Genomic DNA, 21767 nt, shown 5'->3' on the forward strand with positions numbered 1-21767 from the left:
CAAAGATTCAATGGAAATGGAAGCCCAGCAAAGCAAATAGCTCTAGAAACAGTGAGTCAGTGTTTACCTTGAGGGCATTTCCCTAGCTTTGTTAACTTAAACTTGGTATTTGCATGCAGCCTAAACCCAGGGCCTGTTCAGTGAGGAGAATCTTAGTAAACCATTATTCACCTTCCAGCAGAGTATTGGACTCAGTGTTAGAGAGCACTTATAGTTCTAGAAGTCTTTCTCCCTCTAGCCATCCATACTGCTTCACAACTGGTAAGTACTCCCTGCCCTTCCCACTTCCAGATTTAAAGAACCAATCCATTTCAAACCTTGAAATATATAATTTCTGATAATTCCAGTCTGCAGGAAGGTTTGTAGTTTAAATTCACACTATCTGGGTGGCCTAGACAATCTCAAGAAAAAAAATAAATCACTGTGGTCCAACCTTGGTTGTCATCTAGTTAAAAGTAAATGAAAACCTTCATTGGAGGAATCTACCTTCAGATCAGCCTAAGGGAATTCCACAAAGTTCCAAGAATTAAGTACACTATTTGCAAAGCAGACTGGAAAATACAGCTCAGTGGGCCTGGGGCCTTCAGAGCTTGTAAGTACCCCCTGTCCTTCCCACTCCCAGATTTAAAAAACCAATTCATGCAAAGGACCCGTGTAAGGGTCCTGGTTCCCCATCTGCAGGGGAGTCGCTTCACAAGCAGTGAAGCAGGTCTGCAGGTGTCTATCTTTCTCTCCTCCTGTCTTCCCCTTCCCCTCTTCATTTCTCTCTGTCCTGTCCAACAACGATGACAACAATAATAACTAAAACAATAAAAAAAAACAAGGGCAACAAAATGGAATAAATAAATAAATATTAACAAAAACAAAACTAAAAAAAAAACCCACAAACCAAACCATCTCAAATGTTGAAACATATCATTTCTGATAATTTCAGTCTGCAAGAATATGGGGAGAGGGTGGACAGATATCATAATGGTTACAGTGTGTTCTGGGAAAACAAAAACAAACAAACAAACAAACAAAACTCTCAATGGGCCAGAGCCAATAAACAGAAATCCAGGAAGATTTCAGATATCAGAAAAAGACATTCTGATACTAAGACAGTAGTGCAGAATTGTAGAAAAAAAGAGAGGACCATAAATAGGCAAAAGACTTGATAGGAATTTCACAGAAGAAATCTACACATACAAAAATGAAGACAGCTGGGGGCTGGGCAGTGGTGCACCCGGTTAAGTGCACATAGTACTATGTGCAAAGATCCATGCAATAACCCAGGCTTGAGTCTTCACAAGGGGTGAAGCTGGTCTGCAGGTGTCTCTCTTTCTCTCTCCCTCTCTGTTTTCCCCTTCCCTCTCAATATCTCCGTGTCCTATCCAATAAAGTGGGGGGGGGGGGAAGAAAGAAAATGAAAGGAAAAAATGACTGTCAGTAGCAGTGGATTTGTAGTGTCAACACCTAGCCCCAGCAATAACCCTGGAGACACCCCCCCAAAAGAAAAAAGAGGGCAAGAGAGAGAAAGTGAGAGAGAGAGAGAGAGAGACTGACCTGCAGCCCTATTTCACTACTTGTGAAATTTCCACCTTGCACATGAGGAGCTGGGGCTCAAATCCAGATGTTTGAGCATGGTAACACATGTGCTCCACCACCTGGTACCCCGCAGTGCCACTAAAAACCAGAGCTGAGCAATGCTCTGGTTAAAAAAGAAGTAAAGGGGGCTGGGTGGTGGTGTAGCGGGTTAAACACACATGGCACAAAGCGCAAGGACGCCTGTTCAAGCCCCTGGCTCCCCACCTTCAGGGGGGTCACTTCACAAGCGTTGAATCAGGTCTGTAGGTGTCTTTCTCTTCCCATCTCTGTCCTCTCTCCATTTCTCTCTGTCCTATCCAACAATGACAGCACTAACAACAATGATGAACAATGCAACAAAAGGGAAAAAATAAGCCTCCAGGAGCAGTGGATTTGTAGTGTAGGCACTGAGCTCCAGCAACAACCCTGGAGGCAAAAAAAAAATGAGCACAGCTGCATTAACCATAATTTTTATCATCTGCATTCTGAGGCCCTGCTGACTTTGCCACTCCCCGCAAGGTTACTGAATTCCCAGAGACCAGAAACACCCTCACCTTCTTTTCAAATACAAGCCAACTAATCCGAAGCTCAAAACTCAACCACCTCCTTTACTGGATTTTCTTACAATGGGCTTACTTACTTACTGGGTTTTCTTACCCACTTACTCTGATGACCAAAGGGCTGGGTATTAAACACTAAGAGTCATTTATTTTTATTTTATTTTATTTTATTTTATTTTTTTTACCAGAGCACTGCTCAACTCTAGTTTATGTCAGTGTGGGGTTTTGAACTTGAGACACTGGAGCATGAGAGTCTCTTAGCATAACCATTATGCTATCTATCCCTGCAAGAAAGTCAATCTTTGTGTTCTATACTCTGCTACAATAACTTGAGCCAGCCAATCATAAACCTGCTTGAAAGGAGACCACCTAGGACCACAACAAGGCTGGACTAGATTGACTTCAGGAACCCACTGAACCACTGGTGAGTGCAAACACGTGTGGCTCATGGACACGGAGGAGGCTAAGGAGAGATTGTGTGGTTGGTAACAGTCTGGCAGTTAACCTGTTGAGGCACCACCTCCAGTCTGCTTTACCAACAAAAAGATGGCTGAAGGGAGGAGAGGCCTCCATTAAGGCTCACCAAATGCAACTGTGAGTCTCCATTGCTACTGTCCTCAGAGGCTGGAGCAGCAGGTGGGAGGCCCTGTGATGACATCTGGGAACAGAGAACTGAGCAGGAAACCCAGGAGAAGAGCCTCGGTGGCCTAGCATTGAGGCTGTATAGTGGGAGCCTTTCCACATTGTTCTCCTGATGAGAACATAGTGAATAATTGCCTCAGAGCCTACCGACTATAAACGGGACTTGTTTAGAAACTCACAGGGCCCATCAGTGCTGCCCGGCTTGGCAGAGAAGCTGAATTGAGCCTGGAGCTTTGGATCCTTGGGGTGTGAGAGTCTCTTTTCATAACCACTGTACTGCACTGCTAAAACGGTATCATCTGTTTTCCATCTACACCATGCCTCGGCCTCACATGAGCTTAATGTGCAGCTTGGCGATACGAGAATCCGGCATGAAGCCCAGCCAGTCTATCTTGGCGTTACTCTCGATCGCACTCTGTCATTTCACAAACATCTCATAAAAACTGCAGCAAAGGTGGGCGCAAGGAATAACATCATTGCAAGACTGGCCAACTCCTCATGGGGCGCGAGCGCTTCCACACTACGATCATCATCTCTGGCATTATGCTATTCCACTGCAGAATACTGTGCCCCAGTATGGTTCCGTAGCCTCCATGTCCACTTGGTCGATTCCAAATTATATTCCTCCATGAGGATAATTTCTGGAACCATCCGTTCCACCCCAGTTCATGGCTGCCAGTTCTTAGCAACATCGCCCCGCCAGATATTCGTCGAGATGCGGCATCATCTAAGTTCATTTCCCACGTCTACGCTCGACCGGACCTGCCAATATACGCGGATATCTTCGCCCACCCTGTTCAACGCTTGACGTCTTGTCACCCAATCTGGTCCCCTACGCCTACACTGAACTTCTCTGTTCCAGTCTCTTGGAAACAGAGTTGGCAGTCAGCTGAGGTAAAGAACAAACACCTCATCACAGACCCCTGCAAGCGTCAACCCGGCTTTGACCTAGCACGTTATGATTGGGCCCTCCTCCATCGCTATCGAACAGGCCATGGCCGGTGCGCCGCTATGTTCCATCGCTGGGGAGCCAGAGATGACCCGAACTGCCCCTGCTGCTCCAGACAGACTATGACCCACATAGTCAACGACTGCCACCTCTCCAGATTCAAAAGAGGTCTCGAAACTTTACATCAGGCTCAACCTGATGCTGTTGACTGGCTACGGAAGAAGGGCAAACGCTAGAAGAAGAAGAACCACTGTGCTATCTTTTCCCCACCCTGCTTTATCTCTTGGTCAGGAGTAAGTGATTAAGCTAAGAAGCCTACTTATAGTTTCAAAGCCCTCAGGCTCCCATATCCTATAGGGAATAAAAAAATACAAAAGGGGCTTTTAACAGTCTTTGTGCTTCAACTCAGGGATTGAAATAATATTGAAACAACTCTTCATTTCCACAACTGTGAACTCTTTAGGTACCTTACTTAGACACAAGTCAATCCAGGCAAGAGTGATCAGTAATTTGAAAAGTACTGACAGAGGGACCTCAGAACATACTATGTTGAATGGTTAAACCAACAAGAAGAAATACTGGAGAAATGAACCAGGACAATAGTCCAGCTAAAAACCCCCAAAGGTTGAACCACAAAATTGTGAGGCCAACATCCAAACACTTATTAAGGAAATAATCACAGGAGTGAGTAAAGAGTTTGAAAGAATTGTCATCAGAAGTGCAGAAACAACAAAGAAGACTCTGGAAGAAAACACTAATTATCTCAAGGTTATAAGAGAGCTGAAATCTGAAATAGCTGAGCTACGAACACAACTAGCTGAACAAGCTAAAATAGTATCAGAACAGGGCAACAAAATAGATGAACTACAGAAAACAGCAGAGGGGAAAGAGAATAGAATAAATGAGGCTGAAGACAGAATTAGCAAAATCAAGGATGAATTAGAGACAACTAAAAAAGAAGTAAGAGATCTCAAAAAGAGATTAAGCGATACTGAAAACAGCAACAGAGACCTATGGGATGACTTCAAAAGAAATAATATACACATTATTGGCTTATCACAGGAAGAATGGGGGGGAGAAAGCATTCTTCAAGACATAATAGCTGAGAACTTCATAGTCTAGACAACATCAAAGACTTAAAGGTTCAAGAAGCCCTGTTTGTATTTTTTTTTAATTTTTTATTTATTTATGCCTCCAGGGTTATCACAGGGGCTGGGTGCTGGCACTATGAATACATGGCTCCTGAACATTTTTTGCATTTTTTCCTATTTTATTTGATGGGAAAGAGAGAAAAGGAGAGGGGAGAGGGAGATAGCGAGGGAGAGAGATAGATACCTACAGGCCTGCTTCCCAACCTGTGAAGTGCCCCCACTGCAGGTGGGAAGTGGGGGTTTGAACTGGGATCTTTGTATGGGTCCTTGAACTTAGTACTATGTGTGCTTAATTGAGTGGGCCACTGCCTGGCCCTCTTTTTAAAAAATTTATATGTAACAGCATAATGGTTACGCAAAGAGACTCTCATGCCTGAGGCTTTGAAGTTCCAGGTTCAATCCGTTGTACCACCTTAAATCTGAGCTGAGCAGTGCTCTGGTTAAATACACACACACACACACACACACACACTATGTATATAATGAGATTGTGAACACAATGGACTATTAAGCATGATGACTCTAAGGAACAAAATAACTTATGAGGAAAAAAACAACACACACACACACTTCCATGTGTAGAAAGCTCAACAACAAAGAAAATGAAACAACAAGCCATGTAAAAGCTCATATACAGTGGCTACTTAGGGAGTATGTAAGGCAATATGATTAGGGAAAAGTGAAGATGGGGGTAACTTTTTTCTTAAACGTGGTGGTGGTTCCATTGGGTGTTCATTGTAATATTCTTCCTACTTTTTAGGTTTCATAATTATTTTGCAGCTATTGAGTTTTTAGTACAAGCAACTCTAAAGGAAAGCTATAATGAATAGTTTTATAATCACAGCATGAGAACAAGGCCATACCATCCTCACTGGTATGGGGTTCTGTTCCAGCATCCTGGTCCACTTCCTCCAGAGTACCATGCTCACTGTAGGGGCTGTCACTGTGGATGAAAAAAGAAATTCATATGAGGCTCAAGTGGAAAAAAAAAAACAAACACACTTGCTATTATAAGGAAAAATAAGACTTTGAAATAGCAAAAGAGTTAATAGAGAGCCTTGTGATGGGAATGTCCCAGGGATTATCAAGTCCTACAGGAGGGCACGCACCTTCATTTTTGACACAAAGCCTTTCTACAATGCTGAAAAGACAAAATGTGTTTGTAGAAAACCAACAGCACTATAAAGAATCCTTGTAGAAAGGAAAATTAGTTGACTCCTAGTGGAATGACTGCTGCTATATAGATGCAACAGTTTTTGTAAATTTATTCCAATATTCCTTAATGTAGATAAAGTCTTTGACTTCTGTTTCACATGTGTTTCTGTTGACATGTGTTCATTTTATATCTGTATGAGAGCTTTTTTTTTTTAATAAAGGGTGATACAGAGGGAAATAGAGACAGAGAGAGTGAGAGATACCTGAAGTTTGGCTCTGCTGCTTGTGAAGTATTTTCCCAGGAGGACCAGTAGCTTGAACCCAGGTCTTTGTGTATGGTAATGTACACTCTACTAGGTGCACTACCACCTATCCCTGAGAGCTGTGGTTTTACCCTTTCAAATTTTTGTCTTCAGCATCAGTTAGGTGCCCACAGGTAGACTGTCTGTCCTGCATGTATACGGTCCTGAGTTTCATCACTGGCACCACAATACAGCAACAAAGAAAATTCTGTGGAAGGTGGGACAGTACATTGCTCTCTCATAAACAAACCAACAAACCAACAAACCAAAAAAAAGCCCAACTTTATCCTTGGGAGCCAGGGCAGTGGCACAACCAGTAGAACGCACGTGTTACCATGCACAAGGACCTGGGTTCAAGCCACAGATCCCTACTTGCAGTAGGGGTAGGGGGAGCTTCAATAGTGGTGAAGCAATATTGCAGGTTTATTTCTTCCTTTCTCTGTCCCTCTCAATTTCCCTCTACTTCTATCAAAAAAAGAAAGAAATGACTGCTGGGAGCAGTGGATTCATTGAGCATGAGAATGTGCTGAGCCTCAGCAATAATCCTGGTGATGAATCAAAATATACAAAACTTTATCTTTGGACACTAACACCAGTACCCATCATGTGTATGCTGGTAAATGGAATACATTGGCCACTTTTTAAAAAATATTTTTTTATATTTATTTATTTCCTTTTGCTGCCCTTGTTTTTTATTGTTGTAATTATTATTAAAATTGAAATTGTTTACTTTCTGTCAGTGTTGGGGCAGGGGGAATGCTGTGTCTTTCTTCGGGATATGGTAGGGGCCTCAGGAACTGATCCACTTTATTTTGTGTATGATTTCTCAGAGGCTATAAACTACCTTGTCAAAAAGTCACAGTAAACATTTTATTAGAGGGAGTCGGGCTGTAGCGCAGCGGGTTAAGCGCAGGTGGCGCAAAGCACAAAGACCGGCATAAGGATCCCGGTTCGAACCCCGGCTCCCCACTTGCAGGGGAGTCGCTTCACAGGCGGTGAAGCAGGTCTGCAGGTGTCTGTCTTTCTCTCCTCCTCTCTGTCTTCCCCTCCCTCTCTCCATTTCTCTCTGTCCTATCCAACAACAACAACAACAATAATAACTACAACAATAAAACAACAAGGGCAACAAAAGGGAAAAAATAAATAAAATAAATTAAAAAAAAACATTTTATTAGAGTTCCGTCTTTAAGATTTATTTTATTTCATTATTAAAACAACTTCTTATGGTAAATATGTTTCATTTTATCTATTTTATTTTGATAGCCATAGCAAAACTGAGAAGGAAAGGGGAGATAGAAATGGAGAGAGAAAGAGAAACACCTGCAGCAGAGCTTCACTGCTTGTGAAGCTACCTTGCCCCCCTGCACAGGTGGGGATCAGGGACCTAAAACAGGGTCCTTGTGCATTGTAACTTGTGCACTTTACCAGCTGGGCCACTGCTTGGTCCTCCTCCTCATTATTTATTATTATTTTTTACAGATTGAGGCAGAGAAGAGAGAGAGAGAGAGACATCATGAGACCACAGCACCAAAGCTTCGTTCATTGTGGTACAAGCTGGTCTCCAGCCTGGGTCATGCACACAGCAAAGCAGTATACAAGTGAGACATTTTGCCAGCCCACCTTTAATATTACTCAATGAACTATACCCCATATTAGAATGTTTTGTTCATCTTGGGGATTGAAAAATAATTCATTAGGCAGAGCATATATATGCCTGCCACATACATAGCTCAGATTCAAGTCTTATCACCATATAGAAATGGTCTGGCACTACAGTCTGTCCATCTGTATATTTATTTATCTATTTGAATAAAAAAGTTAACCTAGGAACAGTGAAACTACATGCTTGAGGCCCAGCCCCCCCCACACACATTTTGTCCTAACAATTTACTGAATTTGCTCAAAATGATGTCACTATAATTAGGATAATATATAAATAACAATGAAAACGAAAATAAAAATGACAATACAGTTGACAAATGACAATATAGTTGACAAACTCCTTTAAAATATGAACACTTAAGGAATCAAAACTGGTTTAGAATGAAAATGGAATATCTACATCAGTTATTTTTTCTTGATGGAATAAGAAAAATTAACATAGCTCTATATAATGTTAAAACCATTATTCTCTGCAAACGTCTCCTTAGGGTGGATAATTCTAAAAGGGTGTAATCTTTGGAGGAAAGGAAGGGAGAGATGAGTTTCCATAATAAGAAGCTGGTGTTGTCAAGGGTCTTCAGATTCCATCTTACGTATTACTGCTGATTTGTCCTTTTTAGTCATTGTAAAATCTGAAATATCAGTAGTTAGGGTAATTCTTTTTCCCTATGAAGTTAACATTTGTATATCCACAACTTTTTCAGAGGGAGAGAGACTAAAATGTTTGAGCTTACCAGTAGTCATCTCCAGCCATACACTTCTCATAAACAGGGCCATCCAGCTCTTTAGCATCTGGGAAAATAGTCTCGTGATGAATGATGATGGTTTTGACAATTTCATTCACATGGGCCTGGCAAGACACCTGATCCTGTATATCTGGGATAGGCATCAGTGTTGGGCCAAAACAAATGGCCAGATTATAAGGGTCCATCATGTTCTCATCACTGTATTGTGAAAGACTGTAAGAGTAGGCGAGAGAGGAGTTATAAATAAGGAGGGGTGGGAGAAGGCAGAAGTCAATATTTAATAAGATACTTTATATTCTAAAAATAGAGACATTTTGTTTTTTACTACTAGAATAAAATGGCATTCCATTCTACTTTAAGTTGGCTCAGCAAACTGCAAAGAAAGTGAAATGACATATAACCTTTCAACTATCTAGAGAGTGGAAAGGGAATATAAGTACTTTCTGCTTAATTAAGTGACATTTTCAAAGCCACAAGGGAATTTAAAATAACCTTTACTATAGTCAAGTAAATGACTTTAATTTGTAAACATTATGGTCAGGCTCCAAATGCTGCTGAACGTATCTGAGAAAGACAGTGGTGATCTCTTTGAAACTCTCCCAACTACTCTAAATGCCACAGATTTCAATGTTCTGTAAACTTTTAAAAAATCCCGAAGAAAGACACAGCATTCCCCCTGCCCCAACACTGACAGAAAGTAAACAATTTCAATTTTAATAATCTGTTTCTGGGTAAGACTAACAACACTAGGTGACAACAATGTCATGTTATAAATGCAAGAGAAGAGGGAAATAATCCTGGTTCTCTCATTAAAATGATAGTGGGCTAAATATGATCTTGGGGAGGGATATTTTAATAATCTGTTTCTGGGTAAGACTAACAACACTAGGTGACAACAATGTCATGTTATAAATGCAAGAGAAGAGGGAAATAATCCTGGTTCTCTCATTAAAATGATAGTGGGCTAAATATGATCTTGGGGAGGGATATCTGGTTATCTAGTTTGTTTCTTTCTCTCTCTCTCTGCAAGCATTTTGTTTTTGTTTGTTTTATTCGGGACTTTACAAGCCAGTTGTCACAGGGGTACAATTTTTCACCTTTCTGTGATAGGTCTTTCACTCTCATCATCAATCCAGTTTTTCCTCCACCATCTGGGCCCCCAGTGCCCTCCTGACTCCTTCCCCCAACCCCACCTCCCAACCCTCATCACTTTCTTGGTCTTGCACAACAGACCACATTCAGTCCAGTGTTTTGCCTTCCCCTCCTTGTTTCTTAATTTTCACTTCTAAGTGATATCATCTGGTATTTATCCTTCTCCTTCTGGCTGATCTTATTTCACGATTCCTTCAAGTTCCATCCAAGATGAGGCTCTAGTACTAGTATCTTATGGTACATTGTGAGCTACAGGTGATTCAGAATAATTGAGCTTTTTATTGCCATGCCTCTAATGCATAGGCAAGGCGCTATTTTAGGGGGAATCTGAAGATGTTATCTTTCAATGTGTAAAATGTCGGTCGAGTACTAGTATCTTATGGTAGATTGTGAGCTACAGGTGATTCAGAATAATTGAGCTTTTTATTGCCATGCCTCTAATGCATAGGCAAGGCGCTATTTTAGGGGGACTCTGAAGATGTTATCTTTCAATGTGTAAAATGTCAGTCTTGAAAGGAAATGTAGAATTCAGGAGAACAGATGACAAATGGAAGGAGAAAAAGAGACTCAACTCCCTTTGTGAGATGGTGACAGTCACAAAGGAACTGAGATACCATGCAACATGAAACTTTACCCTTTTTTGGAAATAAGATAGCCTAGAAAGTACAAAATACAAAAGCATAATTTCCTCAGCTAACATATGTCTTTCCTTCCTGCCATTTCTCAAACATACAGTCTTGAAAAACTTCACTGTAACAGCCAGTGATCATGTTACAGATCATCTTGAAAATGGATCCAGGAAGGAGAAGCAAGGTTCAGAGCAAGCATGAATAGTCTAATTTTCAAAAGATTCACTTAAGCTCAATGGAAAGGGTCATAATAAATCTTCCCAGGTCTTTAATTTAGTGCTGATTTGAAAAAACCTGACACAAAACTGTTATTTCCACAGTCTGCTTTACAAGTTAAAAAAAAAAAAGAAAGAAAGAAAGGAAAAAGATGAAGTATTTTCTCTTTTCAAAATTCCTCAGCTAGAGGCTGGGCTATGTCTCTGTATGAGGTCAGAGAGATTCAGGCTGCTGGATACATCTCGGCAGAGATGCTAGAAACAAAGGCAATGTCTGACTCAAGGCATACCGGTCACTGTGCTGGGGTACATGGTGGATTAAACGCAGGTTTTGAGAACTTTCTTACTTCTGTGTTCCTATAGTTGTGGTGTGGTTTATTGCTTGACAGTGAGTTTTACTTAGGCAGATCAGGAAAATTTGAGAACATGGAAAATGCCATTATTCCACATAAGGGAAGAGGAGTCACATATAAAAGGATAAAAGGGGAACTGTAAAAACCTTCAGATTTTTACAGTTACCAGGGTCAGTAGGCTTATGTATTTATTTACAGGCATTCACCTTCAATGTTACTTTTCGCCACCTCTAAATACTTATTATTTCCTTTTTAACTTTTTACTAAACATTTTTAATTAATGATTTAATAGTGCTTTACATGATTATAAGATAACAGGGTTACATACTTCTACACGATTCCCACCACCACCAAAGTTCTGCCCCCTACCCCTATCCCCATAACCATCTTAGTTCTGCCAAGAAATACTGCTTTAGTATAGTGGTGAATTCTGTGCAAATGGGTTCTTAGTGACATCTGTGGCTGCTATAGTTCCATTATATATGGTTCCTTTCTTGCATGTTCTTATTGTATGGTATACAGGTTTTATGGTTTAATATAGGTGGGCATGCTTTCCAGAATAGTCAGTAGGGTGATAAGAAGTCCTCATGACTTTATTAAGAGAAAAATACTCTATTTTTAAGAAGGGAGAGTCCACATCAGAAAAACAAAAACAAAACAAACAAATAAAAAACCATTTCCCTAAGTTTATGCCCCGAAGACTTATTTCCAGTTGTTTAACTAAAACTTTGAAAACCAGTGGGACTCTTAGGACCTGGGGAACTTGAAGTTTTTATAACAGAGTCCACATATTAGGAAGTAATGTAACTTGAAAATCAAGTTGCCTAGATTAAAATAGTGAAGTTTCTTTGAAAATAATGCTATGATTTGTTACAATGTCTTAGAAATATCCTCTTGACAAGCTCGCATTATATTGTATTTGCAGAAATTCTTTTTTGTGTCTGTATATCTAAGTCTCATCTACAATTTCTCTCCTTCTCTGACTTAATATTATAAGTTGCAGTTTTTCTGCAGTGAGCAGGTGGCTTATATTATTTTGATAAAAATATGCATGACATTAACTTTAGAAAAAAACTCATTTCACTGGGAAATACTCTGTTTAGTAATATTTGTATAGCTTTATATTTATGGCAACAGTTCCTGCATCTGGGCAGAGCTTCATCTGTCTTACAGTGACCTTGATCTGCTGAGGAAAAAGGTACCTTCAGTGTAGAGTCAATCATCTTCTCTTCAACTTCGCTAGTAAATGGAACACAATGTGCATTTTACAAAATCCAAGAACAAAGACAGTATTCATAGTGGTGCACATAGAATGAAGATGGGCATTTCTGCAAAGTATTCAAGTACTTACTGATTGAGGAAGGCAAAGAGGTACCTCATCACAATAAGGACTGATCTGGGCAAGGTCAGGAGGAGTTTGCGGATGTGAAGCGCCCTCTCATAGAGATTATCTATTCCTACAGACAGAAGAGGACATGGTCAGCATCCTTTCAGTTTCTGCACTTAAAGCAAAACATTTAACTGCCCAGATTTCAGTCACATATTTAAATATAAACAGTACTTTGACTTTGGTAAGATTTAACTGTAACCAATGCAGTGAATCAGTGACCATCTTAGGAATACTACTATTTCTCTTTCTTCTTTCCCTTCTCCCTTCAACCTCTCTCTTTGCATAGCCAAAGTCTCATGCATGTGCAGTCTTCATTGTTCCAGGCTACTTTTTCATTCAGACTGGGAGGGAGGGGAGGAGAGATAGATAGATAGTTAGATAAATAGATAGAGGGAGAGAATAGCACTGAGGACTCCTCTAGTGCCACAACACCTCCCATGTGGTGGCAAGGCTAAAATACCTACTCCGCAAGTCATATACCTAATCCTCATTTTTATTTTTAGGATTTATTAATGAGAGGGACAAAGAACTAGAGTATTGCTCTAAAGTACATGGTAACAGGGATCAAACTCAGGACCTCTTGTTTGCAACTTAGTTTACCAGGCCTAACAAAGGCAGTTTCAAGGGCAGGGGTAGATAGTATAATGGTTATACAAAGAGACTCTCATGCCTGAGGCTCTGAAGTCCCAGGTTCAATCCCCTGCACTGCCATAAGCCAGAGCTGAGCATTGCTATGGCAAAAAAAAAAAAAAAATCAAAATTTTATTTTAAAAGAACTGTAGGGGAAGATATATTTATGCCGGTCCTTGCGCTTCATGCCACCTGCGCTTAACCCACTGCGCTACCGCCCGACAAGGGGAAGATATATTTATATACCAATTTATATACCAGGTTCCAGATGCTACCATGATGCCAACCTGACTTTCCTGGGCAGATGATCCCACTAATGTGTCCTGGAGCTCTGCTTCCCCAGAGCCCTGCCCCACTAGGGAAAGAGAGAGACAGGCTGGGAGTATGGATCGACCTGTCAACACCCACATTCAGCAGGGAAGCAAGCCAGACCTTCCACCTTCTGCATCCCACAATGACCCTTGGTTCATACTTCTAGAGGGTTAAAGAATAGGAAAGCTAACAGGGGAGGGGATGGGATACAGAGTTCTGGTGGTGGGAACTGTACCCCTCTTATCCTATGGTATTATAAGTGTTTCCATTTTATAAATAAATAAATTAATTAATTTTAAAAAAGAAAAAAGGCAGATTCAAAATTTTATTTTAAAAGAAGAGGGGGAAGAGATATTTACCAACTTCATAGCAGCACTATTCATAATATCTAAGAGCTGGAAGTAAGCCAAATTTCCTTTGATGGATGTATACAAAATAAAAAATACTCAGTAAAGGAAGGAAATTCTGACACATGCTACGATGAGTACCCTTGAAGAAATTTTGCTGGATATTTTGCCATCATAAAAAGATGACTATTCCATGAATCTAAGTGTCTAGAATAGGGGCTGGATGGGTGGTGGCACACCTGGCTGAGTGTACATATTACAAGGTACAAGGAAGGACCCAGGTTCAAGCCCCTGTTCCTCATCTGCAGGGGGAAAGCTTTGCTAATGGTAAAGAAGTGCTGCAGGTGTCTCTCTGTCTCTGTCTTCCCCTGCCTTCTTGATTTCTGGCTGTCTCTATCCAATAAATAAAGATAATAAGAAATTTGTGGCTAGGTGGTGGTGCACCTGGTTGAGTGCACATGTTACAATGCACAAAGACCTGAGCTTGAGTCCCCGGTCCCCATCTGCAGGGGAAAAGCTTTACAAGTGGTGAAGCAGTGTTGCAGGTGTCTCTCTGTCTCCCTATCCCCCCCCATTATTCTCAATTTCTGGCTGTCTCTATCCAATAAATAAATGAAGACAAAAAGAAAATATATCTTTAAAAAAATAGCTTAACCATGAATAGATTGACTTCTGTGAATTAGACTATGCTCTTTACTAGTAAAATAGCAACACTGTAGAAATAGATAAACCTCTGTAAATAGTGTTTCCTTTTCTGCTGAATTATCTCATTAAGGTCAGTAAAGAAAATAAGTCTTAGCCCAGGAAGCTTTATATATTCATTTCAAACACTAAACCTATTATACATATTTTTGAATAAAGGCATCCCAAGGAAATTAATTACAAGGCAGCAGACAGAAATCTATGAAGTTTAAAGAGAAAACTATCATGCACACAAACAATAAAGCTAAAATGATTTTTAGCAAGAAACACATACACTAGAGTAATGTCTAGGGTACAGGGAAAGTCCCCTCTCTGGATTCTTCTGAGGCTGAACAAACACACAAAGTAGAGAAACAGATCAGTAGGAGAAAAAGCCATTAAGATATGTATGGTGAGTTTACATTGATGAAATCCTAGACTGAAAAATGGGCAAACCAAGGTTCTGTAGCCTATTAAGGGACAAGAGGTGATAAGAAAAGAGAAGGGGGGTTATGCATGACAAAAAATGTAGGGAGACAGTATAATGACTTGCAGGTCTTAGGTTCAGTCTCCAGCACTATCATAAACCAGAGCTGAGACTACCCTGGTCAGTGTCTATCTCTCTCCACCCCTCTCTCTAGTGAATACAACATTTTAAAAAAAGAATAACTTCATCTTTTTCTCTAGGAGTTTCTCATCTAGAGGACATGTTCACTTACTCAGCTGGGGTAAGGCATGGGGTGAGGGAAGAGGCAAGAGCCTTTCTTTATCCTCCAGAGTTTCAAGAAATCTAGCTCCGCATATTAAGGTAGTTTCTACTGGTAAAAGCCTATTTTGGACGTCTTGGTAAGTTTATCCACCTCTTTTTTTGTTTATTTATTTATTTTCCCTTTTGTTGCCCATATTTCTTTTTTTATTGTTGTTGTAGTTATTACTGTTGTTGTTATTGATGTCATTGTTGTTAGGTAGGACAGAGAGAAATGGAGAGAGGAGGGGGATAGGGGGAGAGAAAGATAAGATACCTGCAGACCTGCTTCACCATCTGTGAAGTGACTCCCCTGCAGAGGGGGAGCCGAGAGCTTGAACCGGTATCCTTACTCTGGTCCTTGGCACTTTGCACCACGTGCGCTTAACCCGCTGCACTACCCCCCCGACTTCCAATCCACCCCTTTTTGAGGAGACTGAACCTACAGGAAAGCCGGGAAGAGAGTTCAAAAGCTTTTTTTCCCTCCAAATCATCAGAAATGGGAAACAGATCTATGTACTAATAAGTTTATCATAGTATTTTGTATAATTGCAAAATCACTGGAAATAACCTAAGTTTCTGAAAATCATTGTTTAAAAAAATCATTCTATGGCAACTAAAACTAAAAAACACTGACATGGGAAAATGTTACTAACATCATTAAAGTTAACAGTGCTTCATAAAGAGGAAATATGAGATGTTATAATCGCAAGTAACAGATTTATTAAGATAAGATTCATACTTCATGTAATTCACATATTTAAATTTTGCAAATTAGTGGTTTTAAATACATTCAGAATTGAGCAACCACCACCTTTTCAATTTTAGAACATTTTCATCACCACAAAGAGAAATCTTACATCCATTATCTACTTGGTATGACACCATTTTCTCTCCTTTCTTTCTCCTTTCCTCTTCCCTTTTCTTTCTCCTTTTTTTTTTTTTTTTTTTACCAGTTTCTTTTGTTTGTAGTTAATGGAGACAGCCCAGCACCAGAGCTTACTTCAGTATGTTGTGGGCTGGGTTGAACCTGGGTCTTGAACGTGGCAAAGCAGCACACTATTCAAGTGACTGGGGAGGCAGCATAATGGTATGCAAAAAAGACTTTCATACCTGAGTATCTGAAATCCCAGGTTCAGTCTTACCACCATCATAAACCAGAGCTGAATAGTGCTCTGGTTTGTCTCTGTGTCTTTCCTCCTGCATCATTCTCTCTTTCTCAGATTAAAATAAAATATTCAAAACAAAAACCTGTATGATTGTGGTACGTAACGCTACTTGGCAACAAGGTGAAGTACTAATACAAGCTATAGTATGAAAGAGTCTAAGTGAATGAAGCCAATCACAAAAGGCCACATATTCTATGATTCCCTGAATATGAAACAATAGAACAGTCATATCTATTATTTTTGACTCCTATCCCTGGGAATGGTGGTAATTATGAATAAATGGGAATATTTGCTAGTTGGGACTTCTTTTTGGAGTTATGAAAATGAAATATTCTAAGATCAAATGCTCACTTCTATGAATATATTAAAAGTCTTGAATTGTTTATCCTTATAGATGAATTACATAGCATGAGAATTATATCTTTTTAAAAATATTTATTTATTCCCTTCTGTTGCAATTGTTTTATTGTTGTTGTTATTGATGCAGTTGTTGGATAGGACAGAGAGAAACGGAGAGAGGAGGGGAAGACAGAGAGGGGGAGAGAAAGATAAGACACCTGCAGACCTGCTTCACCGCCTGTAAAGTGACTCCCCTGCAGGTGGGGAGCTGGGGGCTCGAACAAGGATCTTTATGCCGGTCCTTGCACTTTGTGCCACCTGCGCTTAACCCGCTGCGCTACTGCCCGACTCCCGAGAATTATATCTTAATAAATTGCTTAAGTAGATACACAGGTACATGCATAGAAAAAACCTGGAACAGCAGCAACAAATGCTGGAGAGGCTGTGGGGACAGAGAAACCCTTTTACATTGCTGGTGGGAATGTAAATTGGTCCAGCCTCTATGGAGAGCAGTCTGGAAAACTCTCAGAAGGCTAGACATGGACCTTCCATATGATCCAGTAATTCCTCTCCTGGGGTTATACCCCAAGGACTCCATAACACCCAACCAAAAAGAGGTGTGTACTCCTATGTTCATAGCAGCACAATTCATAATAGCTAAAACCTGGAAGCAACCCAGGTGCCCAACAACAGATGAGTGGCTGAGAAAGCTGTGGTATATATACACAATGGAATACTATGCAGCTATCAAGAACAATGAACCCACCTTGTCTGACCCATCTTGGACAGAGCTAGAAGGAATTATGTTAAGTGAGCTAAGTCAGAAAGATAAAGATGAGTATGGGATGACCCCACTCATCAACAGAAGTTGAGGAAGAAGATCTGAAAAGGAAACTAAAAGCAGGACCTGACCAAATTGTAAGTAGGGCACCAAAGTAAAAACCCTGTGGTGAGGGGTAGACATGCAGCTTCCTGGGCCAGTGGGGGGTGGGAGTGGGTGGAAGGTCACAGTCTTTTGGTGGTGGGAATGGTGTTTATGCACACTCCTAGTAAAATGTAGTCATATAAATCACTAGTTAATTGATATGAGAGGGGGAAAATTAATTGTATGTCTTGAAGTTTTTCAAAACACAAACTGAATCTTTTTAATATATAGGCTGTGTAGCTGATATGCAGACTCTCTCAAAAGCCTAGACCAAGTAGATCAGAAGCAACCAATAGCACAGCTATATACAAGATACTGGGTACTGTACAGCAAACCCTAACAAAAGGACTTTTCAAAGTTAACCCAATTACCAAATAATGTGATGATAACATTAACTATCGATTGTCTTTTTGAACCCTAAGACAGCAGGAACCTCACATCTCCACTATAGAGCCTCTACTTCCCCCAGTCCTGGAACCCTTGGATAGGGCCCACTTTCCCGCATGCCTCTCCCAATCCATATCAAATAATATTGCATCTGCCGATCACAACCTAACCAACACAACAATTGCCACCTCAACATGCTTCACTTCAGACTGTGTCCAGAGACTTCACGTGTGGAATGACAACCCTTCAGCTTCATTACTCGGGTGAGACCTTTCCTTTCATAGTATACTCTAATTCCATCCCAGGTGGTTCACTTTCTAACAAAGTCCCAAAACCTACATATACACCAGTTTCTGTGAGAGAGAGCATATGTTCACACGCATCCGTAAACTACTGCAAAATATATACCTGAAAGGAGAGAAATACACTAGAGTTTGCAGTGAGTACCCCCCTAACACTTCCTCTCCACCATTCCAAGCTTTGGGTCCATGATTGCTCAACAATTTGTTTGGCTTCGTATGTTAACTCTCTTTTCAGTCATCAGGTTCCAGATGTCATCAGGATGCCGGCCAGGCTTCCCTGGACTGAAGACCCCAGCAATGTGTCCTGGAGCTCTGCTTCCCCAGAGACCCACCCTACTAGGGAAAGAGAGAGGCAGACTGGGAGTATGGACCGACCAGTCAACACCCATGTTCAGCGGGGAAGCAATTACAGAAGCCTGACCTTCTACCTTCTGCAACCCACAATGACCCTGAGTCCATGCTCCCAGAGGGATAGAGAATGGGAAAGCTATCAGGGGAGGGGGTGGGATACGGATATTGGGTGGTGGGAATTGTGTGGAGTTGTACCCCTCCAACCCTATGGTTTTGTTAATTAATCCTTTCTTAAATAAAAAAGAAAAAAGAAAAAGAAAAAAAAGAAAAAACCTGGAAAGATATTAAAAGGTTGAAATATGTTTTCATAGAAGCTTTATAAATTATTTGCTTATCTGACGTTTTCACAGTGATTGTACATAAGCTACACAATAAACAATTACTTCTGAAAAGTACTGTTTGGCTATTAATGGTTTTAAGGAATTATTATGGACTGGGGAGACATCATAGTAGTTATGAAAAAAGGAATTATTATTCTCTCACTTATAGTAATGGAGTTTTGGTTATGTCATATATATTTCCTGAGGCTCCAACATCTTTGAGGCATAGGAGGCCCTGGAATTTACTCAATTCTAACGTAGACAAACTGCATAAAATTTAACCTAAACATTATCTTGTTTTAAGCAGGAGAGAGCAGATCTATAGTTTCCTCATTTGCACTTGTAGTGTTCCATGCAAGATAATTTTACAGATTTTTTCCTTTTTTTTTTCTTATGGATTTCATATTTTGCACTTTAGTTAAAAGAAAGCTTGACTTTGATTGTTACAAAAACATTGAAGGAAGTTAAAACTACACTGAGGTCCCATTTCACACCAGTCTGAATGGCTACATAAAAAAAAACAACAGAAAATCACAGGTGTTATCCAGGCTGTGGAGAAAAAGGGACTCTGCTCCAATGCTGGTGGAAATGCAAAGTGGTACAGTCCCTTTGGAAGACTGTATGAAGAGTCTTTAAATGAATAAAAATGGAATTGGCTTGTGATCCAGCAATTTCACTCTTAGGCATTTATACAAAGGGCATGAAAACACTAATTCAAAGGGACATAGACACCCCTGTTCTCATAACTGCATTATTCACAATAGTCAAAGATGGAAGCAGCCTAAATGCCCCACAAATGATTGGAGAAAGAAGTTATAGGATATATATTCCATGGGATAGTACTCTGTGATAAAAAATGATAATATTGTGTTCTTTGGGACAAATGGATGGGACTAGAGGTGATTATGCTTAGTGAAATAAGAGATGAAACTACAAGATGGTTTCACTCATATGTGGAATCTAGAGAACTCATACATGTGAACTAAAAACAAAAACAGAAGGAAGTAACCTGTTTCTAAGACTAGTGGTTATCTTCAGGAGGTGAGAGGGTGAAGACACACAACTTTGGTTGTGGGTGTGGTTTGGGACTATAAACTATAATCTTTTTTTTAAATTTATTTTTTCCTTTATTGGGGGATTAATATTTTACATTTGACAGTACATACAATAGTTTGTACGTGCATAACATTTCTCGGTTTTCCACATAACAATACAATCCCCACTAGGTCCTCTGTCATCCTTTTCTAGGTATAAACTATAATCTTACAATCTTGTAAACCACTATTTGTTATCTAAAACCACAGGAGGTGGCATACCTGGTTGATTGCACATGTTACAATGTACAAGAACACAGGTTCAAGACCCTGGTTTCCACCTGCAGGGCGGGGGGAAAGCTGCTCAAGTAGTGAAAGAGTGCTGAAGATCTCTCTCTTCTCTCTCTTATGTACCCCTTCCCTCTCAACTTCTCTCTGCCTCTATTCAATAACAATAAATAAATACAAATAAAAACCACACACACACACACAAACAAAAAAGCAAACAAAATAACAACTCAGAAGCAAGCAAAGTATTTTTAAGACTTTGTGAGAACGATGGTGGTTATCTTTAGGAGGCGGAAGGGTGGGGATACAAATTGTGGGTGGTGGGTGTGGTGTGGAGCTATATACCCTGTACTCTTACAATCATGTAGCCCACTGTTAAATAAACACACACACACACACAAACACACACACACACGCACACGCACACGCACACGCACACACACACACGATAGGTGCATCTGGTCTTGCCTGGGACCCTTCCCCCACTAAAGAAAATTTAAATGCTGGGAAAAATCATGCTGGAGCCAATACAACTCTGGGTTATATTAACATTTTAAAATGTATGTGATATAATTATGTCAAAGAAATACATATTTAGCAGGTTGGTAAGTACCTAACCCAGGCATTGGCACATGTGACCTGTATTTACAGCAGGAAGAGCTATAGTAGTTGTAATGATGACAGTTAACAATATTTATTGAAGCTTACTATATGCCAGTCAGGATGCAAAACACTTTATGAATCATCTCATTTATTCTTCACCTAGACTCTATGAGGCAAAGAAATAGAGTTAATATTAAGCTCTGACCCAAACTGCAGTTATTAAGTGGTACAGCTAGGATTTAAACCTAAATCTTTCTAATTCCATGGCTTCACTTTTTAATAACCACATGAAATGATCTTCTTCATCCAATAAAAGTATGAAGCAGGTTCGCAATGGCAACTGGCAGTGGATTCCAATGTTCTTTATCCAACTGGTGCAAGGGAAACATGGAAGTTGATATGATGGATGTCCCTAGAAAATCACGAAGCACTGTAGTGTGCTTATTATTTTCCCAGATTTAAGCTTTCTGGCTAGGATGTGAGGGAAATCTTTGGTGACAGCCAAAGGAGAATTCCAGAAGTGTGACACCCTTTTCAGTTCTTTCCAGCTGGGTCGGAGGCCTGCTGTGATGACTATGGTTATACAATGGTCCTGGAATGGACACATTGGCTTACTTCTGAATTCCACACAAGACCTCAGACTACATGGGCTAGAAGCAGGGGACAGGAGGCAGGAAAGGGCACAGAATATAACTGGGGAATTCTTACCCAATGATAGTTAAGGACTTTAGGCACAGATGTCAATAAGAGAACTTTGGTAGAATCAGGATTCTTTATTTCATTTAAATTCTGTTTCATTATAATTAATTTTCTTACATTTGGATTGATATTAACTATGCTAGGCACTGGGATTACAAAACTG

General features: G+C 40.2%; 1 protein-coding gene across 5 annotated transcripts in view; it reads right to left on the bottom strand.

Annotated features, from left to right (window-relative positions):
* SRGAP1 (SLIT-ROBO Rho GTPase activating protein 1) overlaps nt 1-21767 on the bottom strand; it is a 299865-nt gene that overhangs the window by 20812 nt on the left and 257286 nt on the right. For all 5 annotated transcript variants that reach the window (XM_007516865.3, XM_060195004.1, XM_007516864.3 and 2 more), the window contains exons 16-18: nt 12434-12539; nt 8722-8946; nt 5732-5811 (exon numbers count right to left, since the gene is read on the bottom strand). In XM_007516865.3, coding sequence (XP_007516927.1) covers nt 5732-5811; nt 8722-8946; nt 12434-12539 — 411 coding nt within the window. The remainder of the gene's footprint in view (nt 1-5731; nt 5812-8721; nt 8947-12433; nt 12540-21767) is intronic.

This window comes from Erinaceus europaeus, chromosome 7 (assembly GCF_950295315.1).
Source record: "Erinaceus europaeus chromosome 7, mEriEur2.1, whole genome shotgun sequence".
In the NCBI taxonomy this organism is placed as follows: Eukaryota; Metazoa; Chordata; class Mammalia; order Eulipotyphla; family Erinaceidae; genus Erinaceus; species Erinaceus europaeus.